Source organism: Copadichromis virginalis, linkage group LG3 (genome assembly GCF_057382275.1).
Source record: "Copadichromis virginalis isolate Kocher_CV1m ecotype Utaka linkage group LG3, C_Virginalis_male_GT1.1, whole genome shotgun sequence".
NCBI classification, from domain to species: Eukaryota; Metazoa; Chordata; class Actinopteri; order Cichliformes; family Cichlidae; genus Copadichromis; species Copadichromis virginalis.
Genome location: NC_140620.1, coordinates 44,691,399 through 44,713,509, shown reverse-complemented (window position 1 = coordinate 44,713,509; position 22,111 = coordinate 44,691,399). Strand labels below are relative to the sequence as shown.

The following is a 22,111-nucleotide window of genomic DNA, read 5'->3' as shown; positions in this document are numbered from 1 at the left end:
GCAGAGTGAGTCACTGAGTACATCCTGGACGCGGCGCCAGCCTCTTGCACGGCTTCCTTTTTTCTTTTATATTTTGACTTTGCTTGTACAGCCAGTTTCTCCTCAGGAAATAGAAAATACACCGAGATTTAAAAAAAACGACAGCAACGTTTGAAATGAATGTAATTCATACAGTAAATGGAGTTTAATGTGCTTAAACACTGAAATAACTGATCTCTTGTAGGTGCCAAGATGGTGCTGGAGTGTCGAAGTTTCACTCTACTTCAACAGTTTACTCCAAAGTACAAAGAACCAGGGAACCACAACAGCGGGGAGGACATGCTGCACATATGTAACTTCAGCTATACTAGTGCATTAATTACATGTGATGTTGAATAATTACCCCAGTCTATGCAGAAGTTTGTGACATGCAGAGGAAGGTACTTAAATGCCTCATTTACTAATAATCTCACATCTCCCTCTCTCTGTATGCGCAGACCTATGGAGGTGCCAGTTTCTGAGCAGGTCTGACTGGATTCTGACTTAGAATAGCAGTGGTTCATCTGCTTTCTGGTAAGCGCAATATTCAAATGTCAACAGACTATATTAGTAAACAGTTTACTAAGGCTTCAGGAATGTGACCTAGTACATCTAAAACAATGTTCCCTCTAATTTTTCATGTGTCTGAGCGAACACACAAACTCCCTGAGCGATCCCTTGGACCACTGTGAGCAACAGCAGACGTGTGCACTGTGGTCACGCCAGCATCGAATCCATCCAAGTTACATGGTTTATTAAAATAATCAAATTACAGCATTTACATTTATGTTAGACTACTTTTAATTAAGTGCTTTAGCCCACTTACAATGAAAAAAAATCTTGTTCATGAACTGTGTAGTATGTTAACACTATTGGAAGTAAAAATATCTTGAACTCCAATTTTGAAAACACAACTTTCTTTTTTTTTCTTCCTATAAAGCTCTGACTTGTATTATGAGTTTGTGGTCTGGGAGAGAGTCCTGTAACTCTCTGTCTGCATAATACAGAATATAATGACCTATGTTGGGCAATTAATTATATAGTTGCTTCTTCAAAAAAGTAACTGAGTTTTGCAAACAACGAAGTTTATTTGCAGCTGTTTAACCTAAAAATGCAGCCAAGGCGTTTTTCTAGAATTTACAGAACAATCAGCTGTTCTGCATCAAATCTGATGCCACACAAATTATCTGTGTCACTCCAAAAAATACTTTCTGTCCACTATGAGATGAAGGAGAACAACAGCCTGATACCTGCAGGCCTGACAACAGGAGGTGTATCACTCCTGTAACACCTGTAACATTCAGCAGTCACCTCAATGTTCTGACACACACAACAAAACTATTGACTACACTGCACACTAACTACACAAGATTTGCGCTAAACGTCGCAAGTCACAAGTCTCTCACATCTCTAAACACTCCTAAACTTCCCCCCAACCAAAGTAATTTTTTGATTTTGGTTTGGTTTGGTTTTACGTGGCCTATCAACACAATTTAAAAACTGGGATTAAGTCCACAATTTTTCCGTCAATTGTTCCGTCTGTTCTGCTCACATCTCCAATGGTGTTCATGTTGTCATTAATGTGGCTTCACTCCACATCAGCCACGCTGCTTTGCTAGCTAAAACACCGGTGTCGGCACATAAGGACGCTGTCATAGCCTGTCAGCGACGTTGATTAGCTGCGAATGTGAATCGCATTATTGGCTGGACTATGGAATAAGGTGGCATCATTCTAATCCCATACGGGAGCAGCCAGTCACTGACTAACACTGCAAAACAGAATTGTTAACGTATTTATTTTAATTTCAGTTCAGGTTAGATTTCATTTCTGTGCGCAGAGACCATGCCGCATGCGCAATTGCGCACGCGCAGCTTAGAGGGAACATTGATCTAAAATTAGGTTATTTATGTAAATGTAATTTCAGTTTGACAAATACTTTCAAAGTAATTATAACATTGCAAATTATAATTATATTTTGCTTTATACCTTTTTTGGGGGGCAAACAAAATACCCAGCCTATTTTATGTCACAGTGAATTATAGATTTGCCATGCTAACCGTGGCAGCTAACAATATCAATAGTCAAATGTCCATAGCTCCACAGAGTATGGTTCAGTCTGTTGATTTGTTTTACTTTTTAAAACAAAATGTCAAAAGGTCTGAAAACTATAATGACATAGCATGGTCACAGTGTCCATCTTTTATATACAGTTTGTGGTTGTACAGCATGTCACGATAGACGGGGAACAGAGCAGAGCCATTTTGAAAGTGGACCTATCGTACACATTTCAGCTTGTAGTAGCCATCTGTAAAAGAATATCTTGGCATGATTCACAGTTGAAACTAATCCTTATTTATTTAGTTCATCCACTTTCAGCTACTGGGCACACCCCGAGTATAACAAAAACGCACATGCTTTTTGTCAGCTGGGCCAGTTGTTTCGTAATGGGTTTTTTTTTACGTAGCTTCTTTGGAACAGACTGAAAGAATTTGGCCTCGGGAAGAACAAAAGAACAAAGGCAGTGACACTGATTACTGTCATTGCAGTATGTTCTCATGATTTCAGGGGAACATACTTTGCATACATTTCCGTAATTGTTTCACTCAAGTTATATTTACTCATTTAGAATTTATGCTAGTTTTTAGGTTCAGATTGTGGTATAATTTTACCCAGTGTACTTTTTTTGATCATATTTATCATCTTGTCACGGATTTTGTAGAAAAGGAGGCAAATACAGTAGTGCTCATTCACTAATTTGTTTTGCTGACCGCTTACATTCAAAAAGTAATTTTCTTGTGAATTGGTTTTTAATCTGGTGTTTATGTTGTTTATTTGATCTATATATGTTCCTCAGTTGACTTATTAATTTCAAGGAACCTGAAACAGTACAGTGACTGTACTTTAAAGGTCATGTTATTACAAGCTTCTTTGCACTTCATTTTGAACATATCCTGATCATCGCTGTAGTAATCGGTAGTGAATTTCTATTTTTTTTATTTAAATATTTAAAATAATTAAATTGCCTATGAATTCATGCCATCTGTTTTTACACATTCAATTCTTACTAGAAACTTAATTCTTGAATGCACAGTGGCATGTCTGTGAAAGATAACGCATGCCATCATTTCAATGAAAGCTTTTGTAAAAATTTAATTCAGCCATCACTCTCGTGTTGGAAACGTCTTCACTCCTCTTCTTCTGATGCAAATCCCTGCTCATTAGCTTGTTGCTCCTGCTCCGTCTGCACCCGGATTGCAGGAATCGTGATGCGCCTCTTTCTTGCCAGGGAGAGAGCGATGCCCTTCTCGTAGTAAGCGCATTCGTTGATGAAGAAAGGATAGAGAGGTTCAGTGCCTTTATACCTCACTGTTTCTCCTGAGAACGTCTGGAACAGGGGGTCTTCAGGGTGGAGCAGGCAGAAGTCTCGGTCCTGTGAGGACAAGCAGATGGTTTAGGTGCTGAGCAACACCTGTCGGATTTAACAGGATTAACCATAAATACATAAAAGTGCCATAACAAAGCTCCAGTGGCTTAAAGTGCAATATCATTAAGTGATGCTAGGTGCTTATTTTTAAATGCAAATAAAAAAAATCATATGTCATATGTCAGGAGCTAAATTTAAGAAGTGCAGAACAGTTTAAAAATACAATATACCAGACTGATAGTTATGCAACCATCCTATTCTCAGTAAACATCTCTACCAAAGCCTCCTCAGGTTGGTTGTGTTGACAAATTTAACGAAACTCCCAGACATTTCCAGCACATTTTTATTTTTACTTCAGCTTTTTTCTTATTTCAGTTTTCACTAAAGTTTCCTCAGTTGACTAAAGCTTAAAGCAGTTTAATCTATGTCGTCCACATTACACATTTCCCTTAAAAACCACAGTGTAAAGTATAATGGATAAAGACATTTATTTATTGCGTCTGCCTGTACAGCTGCTTCTGACATTTAGCGGTGTTAATCTTAAATAAATTGAACTGACTTGTTGTTTTTTTACTATCGAGGTTGGCATTGACCCAGTCAGCCTGCCTTTTAGCCACATGAATTAACTTAAAGGTGTTAATTTTTAATCCGGTCACCTTTGGCCATCCTTTTCCGTTTGGATTCCAAATAGGTGAAACAAAGATTTCAACTTAACACAAACCCTTGACAGGTATCATCTCTGGGACAAAGCTCCTTTAATAAAAAAGGCCTCACCTTGTGTTGTAATTGTTTATACTTTACAGTAAAAGAAAACGCACACTGACTGAATGAATCACTTCTGGACAGCATGTGTGGCGACAGGCTAAATATAAAACTTGATTCATTCTTGCACAAACAGCTTTTGAGTTCAGACTGTGATTATTTTTCTTGGGACAAAGGGCCTTTCTTCTTCTTTTACAAGGATTTTCTTCTTAATTCTTCTATTTTATTGTCTCTATTGTTATTATTGTATTACACTGTAGTTTTTAATTTTATTGTTATTGTTAAGCACTTTGTGCAGCATCGGCTGTTGGAAATGTGCTATATAAATAAATCTGACCTTGACCTTGACCTTCTTCTTTGTTTGTGTTTTGTACATGTCTCGTACTTTATTGTTATAAAGTTTGTTTCTGATGTCATGTGCGCCTCTTCATACTTTACAGCCTCCCTGGTTATGTCTAACTTACATAATTGCTTGGCAGTAATTCAGTGTTTTGTTCCGAGGAGTTTTTTGCTTTTAAGTGAAGGTATCTCAGGCCGTACCTGGAGACAAGGATGAATGGCTGCTGTGATATTGCGGGTCTCGCTGTCTCTCGGGTAGTCGATGTGTTTAACCATGGTGAACACGTCCACAAATCCTCCCTCAAACACATTACCTGGTAATAAACAGAGAAGGTGGTTGAAACCAACTGAGAGCCTCAAAGATGCATTGTTTCAGCTCAGCCCGTAATATGTCTATAAAAATGTACCTGAGTTAAAGAGGCGGACCCAGTCAAGCATGTGCTGGACACCCACTTTCATTGCTGTATAGATGTTTGACCTCACCACGCCGTGAGGCTGAGGGCCGATCTCCATGGCTGCAGATCAAGGATTTAAATTGAGAGTTATCACGCACTAATGCCACTTTTGACTAGACTAGATTTATAAAAGCTGTAAAAACTTACCAAAGCCATGTTTTCCCAGTGAATCAAGGGAATAGGACTCTTTGTTGGACACATCAAAATGTAGGAATCTCATTGGTGTATCTGGCATCTCCCTCTAAAAAAACTCAAATTTTAGCTCACAAACATGCAGGGCGCAAAGATTTCACTAAACTAAGAAGCTGGTTTACTCACTTGCAGGTGTCTAAATATGTGCAGGCAGATCCAGTCACAGTCAGAGTATCCGATGAAGCACAGGCCCATGTTGGCAGTGGTGTTGTGGAGGTCGCAGACCAGATCCACTGCCTCCGGACTGCCCTTGGGTCCTAGCAGGGCGTTCAGCTCTCGGGACCTGATGATCTCATAGGGGGCCATGTCTGAGAAGGGACCACTGCGGGATAAAGAAAAATACAAAATAGCAGCACGCTCTTTGATTTTACAACTGACACCATGAGTGTTATCTCTGATTGTTGCCTTACTTGAGGGTGGCGTGGGTAAAGCAGCGGTTCAGATCAGTGTCTACGTATCGGCGACAATGCTGCATTGCCCGCGGGTTTGACAGCACCAGCAGCACCAACGCAGGCTTCGAGTCCTCCTCTTGCTCTTTCTTCATAACTTCTCTCTGCAGTTTCAGCAGCTCTCGCACCAAATACACACCGGACAGCTCATTGCCATGGGTACCTCCACACACGGCGACCCGGGGCAACCTTGGCAAAGGCACCATCTGGTCTACCTCCATCTGACTGAGAGCTGAGAGACTTTCCTGACTTATTGAACACTGTAAAGGGACAATTCCAGCTTAAAGGCACTGTACTGTAAATCAGCACTGAGATGCAAGACTCTTAAGGAGAAGCTTGATGTAAATCAGGGTGAACTGCCAGCTCAATATTCACAAATTATAGATGAATGAACGACAAGGAATAACACTGTACATTTTACCCAGTCTACCCCTCGCTGTTACCTTTCTCTTCCCTCTCCCCCTGCCGTTTACCCTCTTCCACCCTCTCCCAGGCTTTCATGCATTTTCACTGATTCAGCATTCCCATCCCTCCCTCTGTTCAGGCAGTTGCTGCCTGTTATACAAACTCTCACCGTTTCTCAACCACCTCCTGTCCACTGCACTGCACTGTACCACACTGTGTGGTAGGAAAGGGTGTGTCCCGAGTGTGATGGAGTGTGTCGGTCGCTTCCTGTAGTCACAGCATCAGTCAGGTTAGATGAGCTGAAAAGCCCCTCCCCAGCTTTCCCCGTATTCCCTGTTTCTCTTTGCCCCGTGTATAGGATGGTAGGTTCCAGTCTGCCTTTCAAAAAAAAAAAAACTGGCTAAAAATAAATCTGCTGGCATGACACAGCAAAGAGAGGTGCCTGTGATGTGTACAATAGAAGAAGCAACTCCTTTGGAAGCAAGCAGGAGATTTAAAGGGAACACACAGGGAGGCGGACTATTTATAGACAAGTACATATAAGAAGTCAAATAGATTTTCTATTATCGTCAGGTGACTTTTCAAATACATATTTTCTGTATTTCTTTCTATTTTGTAATAGTTTTTACTAATTGTAAAAGTAGCTCAATCAGAACTGCGCTTCAAAGTGTTTCGATCAATCAAATGGGAAGGGACAGATAATTGTCACGCTATAAATGTAATGGATAAATTTAAAGAAAAGACCTTTTGTTGGTGAAAGGTGATGAAAAGTGTAAGAAGTGTACATGAAAACTCCAAAAGCAGGAAAAGCCCCACAGGAGGCTTGTTTTTACCCCCTCTCACCAGCGCTACTATGAAAATATACCAGTTTTGTTAAGTGGTTCATTTGGTTTATTTTCTCAGAGGGCATTTAAAGTCCAGTAACACACATCCATTCTGAGGCAGGAAACGCCATCCTGTGGCTCATTTTGTGGTGAGTAGCACCCTCTAGTGGACAAACTATATAACAGCATGCCTGTACAAAGCACAATTTTTCCATTCAAACATGATATTTATCAGATAATATACTCAGTGTTGACCTGTGAAATACACTAATCTGCTCCTATGACTTTAATTTTGAACCTTTACGTGTAATTTGCGTTGCCATTGTGTAGTATACATTGTGACTGAAATCCAGACTTTGAGCTTTAATTCAAGGGGTTTAGCAAAGTTTTCTTGTTTAGGAATTACAGCCTTACATATAAAACACAAAACGTTATATAGTAACCTGGTCAACTGACTGGCCAGCGATTTCATGGCCCAATGAAGTCTATTCCTGTATTATTTCTTTACAAATTAAACACATAAAAGATTTGGAGCTAAGTCCAAGTATTGAACTAGTGCTGGGTAGCTGTTCACTGGAACTTTAAATACACTGAACAAAAATATAAACGCAACACCTTTGTTACTGCTCCCATTCCCCATGGGATGGACGTAGAGACCTAAAATTCATTCCAGATACACAATATAACCATCCCTCCCAAACAGTGGTCACAAATCAGTCCAAATGTGTGGTAGTGGGCACATCTGCTATATTGAGATAATCCATCCCACCTCACAGGTGTGCCACATCAGGATGCTGATCTGACATCATGAGTAGTGCACAGGTGTACCTCAGACTGCCCACAACAAAAGGCCACCCTGGAATGTGCAGTTTTGTCTCACAGCAAAATGCCACAGATGCCACAAGCAATGAGGGAGCGTGCAATTGGCATGCTGACAGCAGGAATGTCAACCAGATCTGTCGCCCGTGCATTGAATGTTCATTTCTCAACCATAAGTCGTCTCCACAGGCGTTTCAGAGAATATGGCAGCACATCCAACCGGCCTCACAACCGCAGACCTCGTGTAACCACACCAGCCCAGGACCTCCACATCCAGCAGGTTCACCTCCAAGATCGTCTGAGACCAGCCACCCAGACAGCTGCTGGAACAATTGGTTTGCACAACCAAACAATTTCTGCACAAACTGTCAGAAACCGTCTCAGGGACGCTCAACTGCATGCCCGTCGTCCTCATCGGGGTCTTGACCTGACTCCAGCTTGTCGCCGTAACAGACTTGTGTGGGCAAATGCTCACATTCGATGGCGTCTGGCACGTTGGAGAGGTGTGCGCTTCACGGATGAATCATGGTTCACATTGTTCAGGGCAGATGGCAGCTGAGAATGTCCCAGTTCTTGCATGGCCAGCATACTCACCGGACATGTCACCCATTGAGCATGTTCGGGATGTGCTTGACCGGCGTATACGACAGCGTGTACCAGTTCCCACGAATATCCAACAACCTCGCACAGCCATTGAAGTGGAGTGGACCAACATTCCACAGGCCACAATTGACAATCTGATAGACTCCATGCGACGATGTGTTGCACTGCATGAGGCAAATGGTGGTCACACCAGATACTGACCGGTTCTCGGTCCCCAGACCCCCAATAGCGCAAAAAACTGCACATTCCAGGGTGGCCTTTTGTTGTGGGCAGTCTGAGGTACACCTGTGCACTACTCATGATGTCAGATCAGCATCCTGATGTGGCACACCTGTGAGGTGGGACGGATTATCTCAATATAGCAGATGTGCCCACTACCACACATTTGGACTGATTTGTGACCACTGTTTGGGAGGGATGGTTATATTGTGTATCTGGAATGAATTTTAGGTCTCTACGTCCATCCCATGGGGAATGGGAGCAGTAACAAAGGTGTTGCGTTTATATTTTTGTTCAGTGTAGAAAGTTCAAAGAGATGCAAGTGGAAGAAGCGTCATTGGACTGAAAAACCCGAATAAACAAAAACACCTTCAGGATCAGCCAAAGCTTACACTGTGCACTTCAGTCACTTCCCCTTTCATTTAAAACCCACTGTGATAATGTACATTTAAAAATTACCAAAAAAAAATTAAACTATGTAGCAATGTGTTTTAAAAACTAATTTAGTGAACCTTAAGAATGAAAACCTGGAAATGCAGATTAAAGAAAAACAGTATAAAGGTGCTGTTTGACATTAGAGCATTTATTTCAGTTTTTCTCTTTGTTAATACAAAATACTGAACAATGCCACGTCCCTCGCCCATCTGAGTCAAGTACTGAAACTCCCTTTTTTTGGAAAATGAAGCCTACCAATATTATGAGGAACCAAAAATACAAGGGGAAAAAAAGTCTACCTTACTACTACAATATGAATTTCTATACATTTATAAAATCAGTTATTTGCAATGATTTTCAATTCTTTATTCTTCACTTTTTAAGTACACTTACAATCAAAATTATGAAATGCACGCACACACACGCACACACACACATACATATATCCTGTGTTTTTGGTGTCAACATGTAGTTGCATATGTATGAACATGTATTTTTTTTTTTATGTTTTCTTCACTCATTTGTCTGTTTTACAGTCAATACAAGAGCACAGCAAGTATCCTGCACTATTTAAAACCATTTTTTTGTTTTGTTTTGTTTTTTTTACAGTAAATTTGGTTACCGTTCACTTGATTAACAAAAATGTCAAAATATTATTCCAGCATTGTGGGAAAAAAAAAGGGGGTAGTTTTATTATTTATTATTAAGGTAAACAGTTATATGAGACAATTTGCAACAACAAGTGCAGGTTCTTCATTTCTAAGGCAAAGAAAGGTTTTGTTTTTTTTTTAGGCCTTGCCACACTACAATTTTCACTGTCATACTTCCCACTAGGCCTTGGTAAAGAAAAATAACCTAATTATAAACGTGATAGTGTGAAAGGTCATCTTTTTTTAAAGCACACTGCACAGTGGCCCTGTTGTAAAGTGATGGAAGAGCAGATAAGCAGTCATACATACGAGCACGCTACAACTTTCACTTCATTACGTTAAGACACTAAATCAGAGATTAACAAAAGAAAACTTGCTAATGTCTTGAAGGCCACCAGTTGACAGTTTAATGAAAATTACTTTTAATCATACCTGTATATAAATGTATATATTAATCAGGTTTTATCCCCCCCCTTTATTTTTTTTCTAGAGTTATTACCAAAGCAGATAATGCTATGGGTGACAACAGGAAAAACAAGAAACAAAAAATAAAACCCGAATCACCTCAATCAAACACTCTTGATCTGAAAAGACTGAGCAAACTTGATTTGGAAGCACTGCTCGTTTCACATCCTCCCACTCATGCTCAGCGGGACAAAAGAAAAAACAAACAAAACAAAAAAACTAAAAAAAAAAAAACAAAACACAAAAGCACCCAAACAGCAAAGAAATTTTCATTCCAGTCCTCTCAGATATGTGACAGCAACGATGGGGAAACCAAATATGGGACGAGGGAGAGAAAACCCTGCTCTCCCTGTGGATCAGACAGCAGTGACCGTCCTGGAGATCTCTTAGAACAGAGAGCAACTGGAGGGGAGCAGCCGTCAGAGAAGGGGAACAGCAGGCCTTTGATGGTGTCTCTTCACGGCACTTTGCAGTCAATGCCAAGATCAAAAGATGTTGGGACAGCTCTCCCAGCTCCCGCGCTCCTTAGCTTCCCAGTAGCCTCCCTTATAGATGTGAATCTCCTCACCTGTGATTGGGTCCTCGCAGCGCTCGAACCAAAGTGCAAGATAGCTGTCATGAGGTGCGCCTGAAAGAGAGGGAAGGACAGAGGGGGGGGAAAGAAAAGAAAAAAAAAAAAGATCCCCAGAAAGTTAATGAGCTGCTCACTAGAGCAACATGAATTTAAACATGAAATGGAGACAGTTTAATCGATTTTTATCTAAAAAAGAAAAGAAAAGAAAGAAAGAAAAAAAAAGGAATACTTGCCTTTCAAGGAGGGATCGGTAACAGAGTCCTCATCGACAGCTTTGGAAGACAAAAGGGGATCACAGAGAATCGTTTTACCCCTTTGTTCCATGATTTTCCCCATGCAGAGAGGAGAGGAGTACGGTAAAGAAAAAGTGAAGCACAAACAAGTTCGATTCTAACCTTCTTCTGATTGACTCGAGGTGCGTTGGCTTGCGGCCTCCCTCTCTCTCTCACGGCGGGCGGTGCGCTGCTTCTCCTCCAGCCGCTGCTTCTCAGCATTGGCCTCGTCCCAGCGACCTTCCTCCATTAAGCGCTGGTCAGGCCGCCGTCGGCTGTCTGTGGGAGCCACGCCCTCTTCAGGCTCGTTCAGGGTCAAGGCCAAGGCAGTAAAGTAGTACATGGTTTCTGCTCCATCGCTGAGGAGGATGACGGAGCACAGCACAGCAGCGCTTTCAGTCACACAAAACTACACCCTGATACTGGCATTGATGCCATCCATGTTTAGGTCTAATGTTTATTTCTGCTTCAGAAAGCTATGTGCGCACCTCTAAATCGTAACTAATGCAGCACAGCCCGGTTTTACTTTTTAGAACAGCACTTACGGTAAAGGGTTTCTTCTCCACAACTCTCTGGCTTTAAGGGTCTGATAGACTGTCTTCTGTTTGCCCTCAGTGCCGTTCTCGCCTCCTCGGCTGCTCTGCATCACCTTGGAGAACTCCATCTTCTCGTCCCATGTGCCCGACAGCACGTAGTGTGCCTTTCCATCTTTATCCATTACCACACCTGTAACCTAAAAACAGAAGAGAGGGGAGGTTACCACAATACCACAATATACCGCCTGTATATTAAAATTTGTCTGTTGGTTCAAACTTGATGCACCTACTGTGTGTGAGTTTTCTTTCAAAGCAAGTCAGAGAAAAACAGACTACATCTATTCAGGTCTTCTGCATCTTTCTCACCTTTCTGGCTACATCTCTGGAGAAGTAGCTGTAAGGAGCAAACTTTAAGTGGCAGCGGTCTCCGGTGGTGTGGTTTACTACGTCTATCTCACCAGACTGGAAGGGAAACACAGGGATACACAGTGAGGAGGGGAAAGAAAAAAAAAAAAAAAAAAATCACAAGTGGGGATGATATCGACTAGATAAAAATTTTACTTCACACTCAAGTTAAAATGCTGCAACGCAATGCTCTTACTCTACTTTTTATCTGTAGAGTAAAAATTAGAACTGGAAGCAAAGAAATGGGGTATTTTAATGCTATGTGATGGCAACCAGCCATGGCAAATTCATTTATATAGCACATTTCATTACATGTGAACTCTTTGCGATTAACCAATAAAAAAACAAATCAGACTTTGCAAAGGAATAAAATACACTGTAACACATACAAACACACAGAGTAAAATCCCGAGTCTGTCTGTGAAGGCAGGCATAGTTGCAACTGACCTTTAGGTCAGCAGGCAGCTTGTTTCAAAGAACAGGCGAGCACTAACAGAAAGCTCCCTTAGCACACTCGAATCTAAATCTGAGAGGAGTGAGAAGAGCTGCCCCTGATGACCTGAGAGGTTTGACCTTGTTATAGACACTAAGTCAGAGGTGTACCGGGAGGCCTAAAGACAGAAAGCTATATTAACAAAAAGAAGGACTAAAAGGTAATTCTGTACTGAACTGTAAGTGAACTAAGTGACCGCAGTACAGATTCCTGGGTTGCTTGTTGTGTTTTAGAAAACTAGTCTCTGACAACAAATATCTTCAACACCTCTCTGTTAAATTACAAAAGTTTTTAGACATCCAGTCTAATCAATCATTAGTGTGTGAGGTTACATCAGAGGGAAATGATAAGTACAACTATGTTTAACCTGCATAAGAATGATATTTCGATTCTTTAAGATGGGACCAAGCAGGAATACGTAAAGGTTAAAGAGTAATGGACCAAGGACAGAGCCCTGAGGAACCCCAGATGCTACCAAGTGAAACTTGAAAACTTCTAAATTTTAGATATGAGAACCAATCGAGAACCTGACCTGTTAAAGTGAGTTAAAGCTGTTAAACAAACTGCCAAATAAATGGGAGGGCAGTAGTGGGAAGGGCACCCTGCGTAAAAATCTGCACAGAATGAGTTATGCAGATCTCTGATGACTAACATGTACACGTGTACGTGCAGGAGATCAGATAAGTGTACGGATGTGCTGAAGTACACCCTTTCAAAAGTTTTCTTTGTGCGTTTTCTTTTTGGTATCCACCCTGCATATTAATGTCATTGTGAATCACTGAAGCGATTAAAGGCGTCAGTAACTCTATTCAAATGTCACTTCTTTGTTAATGTTACTAGCATGAGAACTTGTTATTGTCTCTCCATAAAAGACATCATGTCAATCATATCGTGGCAAAGCTGGTTGTAAAAGATAAACCCATGTTTATTTTTCCTTGTTAGGAGCGTCATAACAGATCCTTTCTTGCTCTTCATTCCTGCCTCCTCTGCAGATCAGGCCCTGTGGCCCTGCAACGACGTGTCCGAGCGTCTCACCTGATCGATCCAAAGTTTTCCGACAATGATGTTGTGCACCGTGGTGTTAACTTTCTTCCATGTGTAGTGATTATTGCTCTTCTCAAAGACTGCATGAATTGTGCCTGTGACGAAGAAAAGAAATATGAAACAAACTAAAAAAAAAACAAAAAGCAAAGCAAAACCTTTGTTCATTAGTAATTACCGTTTTATGGTTCAACTAAAGAAAGGTGTGGGCTGGTACACTCTTTAGTCACTTATAAATTCTGATGATAGTTGTGTGTACATCTTTTGTCCTTGACACTATGGAAGAATGGTATGCTTTGTTTTCTAACCTAGCTTGCCTCTTACCCAAAGGCATAATGGAGAGGTATTTCCCCCTGAACTTGCTCGCAACTGTGATTTCTTGTCTCAACGTCCAGCCACGATCAGAGATAGCATGATGTGCAGCAGCAGGTGGGTGGTGACTCACCTGGAAAGAGAAAATGTTTTTCTGATGCAACAAAACATCAAGTCCTATTCTTCGTGAGTCTGAGTCATCCCCAATAGATGTGACTCACATTTAGTCTCATAAATCTGACATGTGACATGACAGCTTTTACACACACACACACACACACACCCTCCATTTGATTTCCTCCTCTACAAATAATCTATTCAGGATCAACCAGTGACTTTAGATTGTTTTAGGTTGGTGTATTTTATGACAAGAAGGGGCAGAAATATGACACTTTTTGATTTTTTTTAAAAAAGTCGCCACTTCATGTCTCCATATTAAAATAATAATAATAATAATAATTCTGGTTCCCTGCCAGCATGTTCAACCCCAACTGCGCAGAAAAAGGAAGCAAGATTCTCTCTTAATGCCAAGTCAGTGGGATTTTTTTTTAATTCCTCCTTTCTGACATTCAATCTCTCTCTTGGGTTACAGTTCTCGGTTGGAAAACTTCCATTCTCTTGGTTTTTTTCCTCCCTCACCTGCTCACATAGGGAGCGGTAGCCACTTTCTCTCTTGCGGTCCAGCTCATACGTTTCTCCCAGCAGAGGGTTGAAAGGCTTTCCCGTGCGGTAGACTGTGGTGGAGTAGGCAGACACTGCGAAGGCGGCCACGTAGCACATCTGCTCCAAAGAGTTCTGACACTTTGCGGCCTTATCCAGCAACTCGTGGTACTCGAGGTCCTCAGACAACCGCTGCAGCATGGAGATGGGCTCATTGAAATTAACCTAGAAAGCAAAATGTTTGAAATTTACTTTTATATTTGTGTTATGTATTAATTCCAGCAACAAATCTCACATATGGCTAAGACGTGGATCTGAACCTGATTCAAAAAGCTAGACTGGGTAGAAGTGACCACAGGCTGATCTGTTCAATTCGGTTCTATACTGTCCTGTGTGCATCTGCAGCAGTGCACTGCTTCCTTCTGGGAGAGCTTTGTTAGCACAGAGGAAGCTAATAGCAAAGAGTCAGCAGTTTTTGAGCAATTTCACACTTGCTGCAGTAGTTTGTGACTTAACCACAAACTGTGGTCAGGTTTGTGTTCCCTCTTCACTTCTTGGAAAGTTTTTATTACGCTTTCGGTGACCTTAAGAGTTGTTGTCAGCATATGCATCTGTCTCCACTCTGCTACACTCAATGTGAGCGAGGCCCATCACACACACACTGACACTTGCTATGTAGTGTCACTTCAGTAAAAGTATATATGTGTAGATTGTTAGATAGGTACAGGTATGGTTTGGGTAACGTCTTCTGTTTGGAAAGACCAAATAGAAAAGCTTTTAACAGAAAACCTGTATTGCCAGTTTCTGAAAATCTGCTAATTTAGCCTTTTGCTTAAGCAAAGCCCAAGCCATTTTCTAAACCACAACCATAGATGGGTCAGCAGTGACCTGGCGGGTAGTGTTGCTAAGCTACAGGAAGTCGACATGTGTCAATGTCAAAGTATCTCTGTAATGTGGCAGAGACAAAACTCTTTATTGTTAGAGTGGGGGCAGGGCGACACAATGGCAGTGATAAGTTGACAGAACAAAGCCAAATCAAACACGTGACCATTTATCTCAGCAGTGATCAGTCTGACAAATCAGTTTGTCTGGACTCCTATAAAAAGCCGTGATGGTAGCTCATTTTAGACAACTCTGCTGACCCACATCCTACAAGTGACCTACAGTCGATTTCACAAATAAACAAAATCTGGGCAGATTTGCCGATAAACATCTTCAAAAGCTCTCGCAGAATGCTGACAACCCTTACAGCGGAAAAAGGACAGGGATCAGTATCTACGCTCCAATTTCGTCACACTGAACTGACTGCTGCCACATTCTGAAGGCACTGCGGTGGCATTTAATGATGAGCTTATCATAGATTTTGTATTTTTACTGTAAACGCACACAAACCATATTTCCAATGTGGTTTTAACTTGGGGTAGGAGGGGTGTTAAAAGGCACCCAAATCTTTCATTAATTGAATATTATGAGTAAGACACAAATATTTTAACACTCAAACTCTTTGAGTCTGACTGTCCAAAATGAAGCTGATCAGACGTCTTTTTCAACAGGTGAACAACGAAGCACACATGGAAGAACAACAAGCTTTCAGTAACTCTGACTGGACGTTCAGTAAGAAATCCTTACAGGCATCGGGATCTTAGACAGCTCTTTGCCGATGCAGTTTTTCATGATGCTCCAAAGGTTGAGGGAGTAGTTTGGTTTGTCTGGGATGCGTGTCCGCCTCTTCTTTAAGGGTACCAGCTCCTGGGAGGGGGACTCCTGGTTCATCGCAAGAGGCTCCTCGTTAAGCTAAGAAGCAGAAACGTTTATCAATATAAAACGGAAATGTTTTTGATTTATTACCATAGCAACAAAATCATGTTTAAAGAATATCCATACAACACCCGTCCTACTGCAGCTTTTCATTCAGACTGTGTTATTTTAAAAGATGGGATACAGCATTATAATAAGATTTCAATGATTCGGACAGAATGAGGCCTACCGACTGATCATCTGCACACAATTCACTATTGAGGCCGCTGATATTACTGCTTGACCTTCTGTAAGAGATCAAAAAAAAGCAAATAGATTCTGTTAGTGACGTGAACGTTACTAGTTAATCAGGTATTTTCACATATGAGAAAAGAGAGGCTTAAAAAAAAAGACCTGATACACACACACACACCAATCTGTCATTACACAATTTGATTGACTTAAGATAAATACATACTGGAATGTGATACAAGGAAGTGGTCTAAATATATAAAAACAAAGACAAGCCACACACAAAGTCTTGGGGAAAACCCCCAATTAACTCCATCTGTCAATCTGTACCGACGGGTAAAGGGAAAGATACCGACTTGTGAAACTGGGGGTCCGCAGGTACAGTGATAAACTCGGGGGCTTCTTCCATGGCATCAAAGAACTCATTGTCATCATCCTCATCACTGGCCTCACCTTTTCCAGGCCCAGCAGCACCTTAACACAAACAAACATCTAAGTTTTCCCTATACAGAAGCTTAAAGATGATTCTCCAGGTATCACAAAAAACAATAAAACAACATGTAATATAGAGCAGGTGTGTCGAACTCCAGGCCCCGGGGGTCTGTGTCCTGCAGGTTTTAGATGTGTCCTTGATCCAACACAGCTGATTTTAATGACTAAATTACCTCCTCAACATGTCTTGAAGTTCTCCAGAAGTCTGGTAATGAACTGATCATTTGATTGAAGTTTTAGATCTCACCCAGGGTGAGATCTAAAACCTACAGGACGCCGGCCCTCAAGGCCTGGAGTTTGACACCTCTGATTCAGAGCATTTAAAGTGTTAAAACAAAAATTTAAAACAAACAAACAAAACAGGAAGTTGCAATTCCTCACATCTGGTTACATGGAATCAGAATCAGGTAATCACGGGTACTGCTACTTGTAAAACTTGACTTCACATTTACCTGATAATTGCCAAGGGGATTTCAAATGGGGGTTTAGTCAATAACGGAGTAATTAAAAAGTTTGATGAGACTGAAACTGATAATGTTCTTTTAGTTTCACATCTTGATTCTATTTTTCTTGCTAAGTGCTTGATCACAAGGACTCTCGTATGTCAGCCACAGAAAATCTTGGTCACCCAGGAGTTAGCATCTCCCTGGTTCCCCTGATAAAAAGCCAATGAAATTTTTCGCAGGCTCTTGGATTACCACTGAAAAATATCTCTGTGGGAAATGAGGTTTAATGAGTTTTGTTCAGAAATCGAAGTCGAATGCAAACAGTTGGTGGCCCCACATCTTTGATTTCGAAAGAGTTGTACGCCACATGTACCTGATAAGAGTTATAATAGTTTAGTATTTTATTTTCATTTCACTTTGACTTTTGGTTTTGAATTCAGTTTAATTTCATTTAGTTTTCAGAATCGATTTTCATATTTCAGTTTAGTTTTTGTTGTTTGAAAAATTAGTTTTAGTTTAGTTTTTATTATTTTCAGGGTTAGTTTACTCTTTTTACTTATTGTATGGAGGTCAGAAGTAAGATTTACAAAATAAGTGCTGGTATTACAATAAAAACTTTCTGAAAACATTAACTCACACTCTTGTAGAATGTCAATAGACATGTGCATCATCCTTCATTGTTATCTTGTCAGAATCACAACTTACCTTTATTGTCTGGACTAGCATTAGCCTGTGCGGCTCCTCTGAATGCTCGCTCGAGGTGATTGTGCTGTTTGGCCAGTTGCTCTAAAGTCTCCTCCAGCCGCACTCTCTGCTCCCGCTCAGCCTGCAGGGCCTTTTGCCATCGCTTGCTGTGAGTTTGTGCCAGCGTCAAGAAGTCTCGGCACGCCTGAGAAGCATAACATTGAAACACTTTTCAATGTGTTTCATTGAAAAGCTGCGCAGTAATACATAGACAAGGTCTTCTCTGGTATATATACATTATATATTAAAAACTCAGAGATCAACACACAAGGATGTCAGACTTACATTGATCATGGCGTTAGAGGTGATGCGGAACAGAGTGGCTCTTTCTGTGACTTGGCGAATCTTATCCCCAGCCTCTCCAGTCAGACGTAAACCATCCAGTTCTGCTAATGACCTGAAAAAAATATGAACTTTGGATGTTTGGACAATATGTAGTCAATTTACACATCAATGATTTTATAACAGGACTCTTCTGCAAATGGTACAAAACATCTGAATATGGCACTGAATTACCAAACCTACAGAATTATAACTTCAAATTTAGAGCTCACATAGTAGACTAGTAGAGACATGAGGCATAAATGAGACTGTTGCCTGAAGATTAAAGCAAAGAGCAAGGCAAAATGGGTTTAAGTCTGACCTCTGGAGGGCAGAGCCATGCTTTGAGATCAGATCGTTGCAGGTGCTCAGATCCTCCACTTTGTTGCTCAGGGTTCTGAGAGCAGACTGGACTTCTGAATTTTGTGACCCACCACCTTGTGTGATGCGTGGTGACGATGAAGGGAAGTCATCGCCCGAGTCATCTGTTAGGAAATCAAACAAAAGGAAAGGAAAATTAAATAAATAAATAAATAAATAAATACATACACTTGCTAGCCACTTTCTAAGGTACACTGTTGAACTGCTTGTTAATATCAAATATCTAATCAGCCAATCACATGGCAGCAACTGAGTGCATTTAGGATTGGTCAATGCGACCTGCTGAAGTTCAAACTGTGCATCAGAAAGGGGAAGAAGTGTGATTTAAGAGACTCTTAAAGTGTCATGGCTGTTGAGAAGATATTCAGTGAGCAGCTGTTCTCTGGACAAAAAAATGCCTTTCTGATGTCAGAGGTCAGAGGACAGTCAGACTGCTTCATCTGACAGGAAAGCAACAGTAACTGAAATAACTACTCTTTACAAGCCAAGGTGTGCAGAAGAGCTTTTCTGAAGGAACAACACGTCCAACATCACATACAAATGGACTCCAGCAGCACAAGATCAGGCCGGGTGCAACTTCTGTCAGCTAAGAGCAGGAAACTGAGGCTCCAATTCACACTGGCTAATCAAAGATTGGGACAAACATTGACCTGATGAGACTTGATTTCTGCTGCAACATTCAATGTTTCAGGCCGCTGCTGGTGTTTTTACTAAAGGTCCCAGAGTGTGTCCACTCCATAGTACCAACTGAGCATCATTCAAACACCACAGTCTACTTGAGTATTGCTGCTGGCTATGTCCAGCTCTTTATGACCACAGTGTACCCATCTAGTACACTGCCCGGCAGGATAACACAGCATGTCACAAAGCTCAAAACATCTCAAACTGTTTTCTTGAACACGACAATGAGTTCGCTGTGTTCAAATGAACTCCAATCACCAGATCTCAAGCCAATAGAGCACCTTTAGGGTGTGGTTAAACATCATGGATGTGCAGCCAACAAATCTGCAGCAACTGTGTGATGCTATAATGAAAATACAGACTAAATTTTCTGAGGAATGTTTGCAGCACCTTGTTGAATCTTGTTGAAAGGAAAAGGGCGTCCAGCCCAGTAGACACAAGGTGTACCTAACAAAGTGGACATGCGTGTAAATATGTACAGAAGCACTAAATAATTCCCCTGAAGTCTGTTTTACCTGACTCTGCCTGCATGCGGACAGCCTTGGCTTTGGCCAGCTCCAGGGCAGTGATCCATCGCTGACGTTCCACCTCACAGCTGGCCTTGAGGTGATATGTTTGTGCCCCTCCATTGGAGATGACAAAGTTGCAGGCATCATCCACAGTGATAGTAGCTGTAGCCAAGTTGATGGTGCCCCGACACGTGTGACCCATCTCTGCCTGGGTCCTAATAATCAGAAGAGCCTCATTTGACTTTGGGAATAAAAAGTAACTAAAAAGAAAAGAGAAATATCCTTAAACTATACCAGTGTTCTACAGAAAGGTGTACCTGTAGTATGACAGCAGCCCATTGCTCAGCACAAACCACCTCCGCTGATAACCTTTGATGTAATTTGTCCACTTGAACACCCATCCTTTGTATGTGTCTCCAGGAGGGGTGGGAGTGGGGGTCTTGGCTTCTGACATCACACCCCCTAAACTTAAGCTACAGACTGGAGGGACCTTGAGGGGGAAGATGGAAAGTTGTATCATTTACATAACAAGACTGGCTGATACAGTGATTCGGTGAATCAATTAGGAGCCAGTTCCTTGAATTCTCAGGTGTGACCATTCTCGGCGTTCCCCAGGCGAGGCTTTAATTTAACTGAAATTGCTTTTGCAATGTGGGTGCACTGGGTTTGGAACAATCTGGTTAAGGACTAAGGTTGCAAAAACAGCATCTTGCTTTAAATCACATGCTTTCATCCTGTTTTTTTAGGCCCCCATGTGAAGCCTTCTGGTTAAGATGTTTGCATTTCATTCACCTTCTGATTACCTTTCCCCCCCCAGCTCTCGATGTCATTTGTCAACCTCTGCTTTCAAAGGTGCTATATAAATACAGTCTTAGTATTGTGACTTGTTTCATCAGCACAACAATGGACAGAACACGTTTTTTTTTTTTTTATAAAAAGTTCCACAAATGTAATTCACTGAGCTCTTACAAAGTAAATTTTAACAGTTGTTATATAACCTGAATATATAAAACACCTGAATATCTCTGGATTTTAAACCAATGGTCCAAATTTAATGTTAGTTTGAACTGTGTGAAGTCAAATTCACATTTTCTGACATTCTTAAACACAAACAATTTCACTTCTTTTCATTGACTACAACCCTACTTCCAAGCTGAAAGTCTTTAATATTGATTATTAATGAGTGTCAACACTGATCTTTGAGTGTGCAATGACAGGTCAAAGGTCGGCCGAGAGATCAATACATACCGACTACTCGTGACACGTTTTACCAAAATTAATTATTATTTTCGCCTGATGAAGAGATTAATAAAAACTTTTAGTGTTATTTTGTCTTCTTACTGATAAATAGTCCAAATATTAACAGTTTTGAGTCAGATTTGAGTCTAATTCAGTCCAATTCTCTTTTAGGGAAAATTACTGTAATTTAAGGGGCAAACAGAACAACAACAGGTTTTAACAACAGTAACTGGATAAATAAATCAGATAAATCTGAACATACTGACGAACTTGACAACAGAGGTTAGCCTACATTAGCCCCAGTTAAGATAAATGACAGTGTCGGTAACAACAATTCATCGCTGATAGGAGCTTAAAGTGAATAAACTCAATCTGACACGATTGTTCCAAGTTATTTAGCTAGTGTCTGCATATTTAAAAAGCATTGCGAAGAAGAGCAAATGCTAAACATTGGCTTCATCACTAGCTAGCTTTCAAACTCGCCGATGGCTAAATGTTTACCTTGACGTGTCCAAAATGAAAGATCAGGCAACCAGCAGCCGGGTGAAGTCACTGCTAACTCTGATACCCATACGACACTGGCTAGCTGAGGAGGCTAACAAACCAACACAAGGCAGCTAATGGGGCAAACAAACAGACCGAAGACGTCGACGGCAACAACAGTGCGACTTTAAAACGAAGTGACAGCAACACGTTTTATTGCTGCCCCTCAATATTTGCGTGTATAAGGTTCATTCTACAGCTGCGTACACCCACAAATATCTATAGCTAGCTAGCTACATCTAACTAGCCTAATGTTAGCTCGCTGGTTACACCCGGTGCAGCAGTGCTGGGTCTCCGTGTGGAAACACGCAGCTATGGCTAACTACGTTTAGCATTAAGCCAAACTACACATCTTGACACATTTAATTCATTTATAAAGCAACAGTCGCTACACTGTTCACAGTTAAGGTAAC

At 41.0% G+C, this 22,111-nt stretch overlaps 2 protein-coding genes across 2 annotated transcripts; both read right to left on the bottom strand.

The window, feature by feature from the left end:
- Nucleotides 1-1,548: 1,548 nt before the first annotated feature.
- On the bottom strand, nt 1,549-6,088 carry LOC146714960 (N-acyl-aromatic-L-amino acid amidohydrolase (carboxylate-forming) B-like). Its single transcript, XM_085451320.1, has 6 exons — nt 5,602-6,088; nt 5,318-5,513; nt 5,147-5,240; nt 4,952-5,059; nt 4,746-4,858; nt 1,549-3,449 (listed from the first exon to the last, which is right to left on the bottom strand). Exons 1-6 carry the CDS (start codon nt 5,859-5,861, stop codon nt 3,204-3,206), a joined length of 1,017 nt encoding a protein of 338 aa, XP_085307446.1. The 5' UTR covers nt 5,862-6,088; the 3' UTR covers nt 1,549-3,203.
- A 2,984-nt stretch (nt 6,089-9,072) lies between these two features.
- On the bottom strand, nt 9,073-21,987 carry LOC146714959 (oxysterol-binding protein 1-like). Its single transcript, XM_085451319.1, has 17 exons — nt 21,657-21,987; nt 20,234-20,406; nt 19,923-20,131; nt 18,668-18,830; nt 18,310-18,421; nt 17,986-18,169; nt 16,699-16,816; nt 16,341-16,398; nt 15,983-16,147; nt 14,333-14,578; nt 13,706-13,826; nt 13,376-13,479; nt 11,809-11,904; nt 11,452-11,639; nt 11,030-11,265; nt 10,868-10,906; nt 9,073-10,688 (listed from the first exon to the last, which is right to left on the bottom strand). The coding sequence occupies exons 2-17, from the start codon at nt 20,368-20,370 to the stop codon at nt 10,546-10,548; spliced, it is 2,319 nt and encodes a 772-aa protein (XP_085307445.1). The 5' UTR covers nt 20,371-20,406; nt 21,657-21,987; the 3' UTR covers nt 9,073-10,545.
- Nucleotides 21,988-22,111: the final 124 nt, after the last annotated feature.

Excerpts from the sequence above, each read along its gene's own strand:
- LOC146714960 (XM_085451320.1), bottom strand. The coding sequence starts at position 5,861 with ATGGAGGTAGACCAGATGGTGCCTTTGCCAAGGTTGCCCCGGGTCGCC. Across the intron at positions 5,241-5,317 it reads ACATATTTAGACACCTGCAA|AGGGAGATGCCAGATACACC; the intron begins GTGAGTAAACCA and ends GAGTTTTTTTAG. Across the intron at positions 4,859-4,951 it reads GGTCCGCCTCTTTAACTCAG|GTAATGTGTTTGAGGGAGGA; the intron begins GTACATTTTTAT and ends GTTTATTACCAG.
- LOC146714959 (XM_085451319.1), bottom strand. The coding sequence starts at position 20,370 with ATGTCAGAAGCCAAGACCCCCACTCCCACCCCTCCTGGAGACACATAC. Across the intron at positions 18,831-19,922 it reads CCGCATGCAGGCAGAGTCAG|ATGACTCGGGCGATGACTTC; the intron begins GTAAAACAGACT and ends ATTTCCTAACAG. Across the intron at positions 16,399-16,698 it reads GCGGACCCCCAGTTTCACAA|AAGGTCAAGCAGTAATATCA; the intron begins GTCGGTATCTTT and ends GATCTCTTACAG.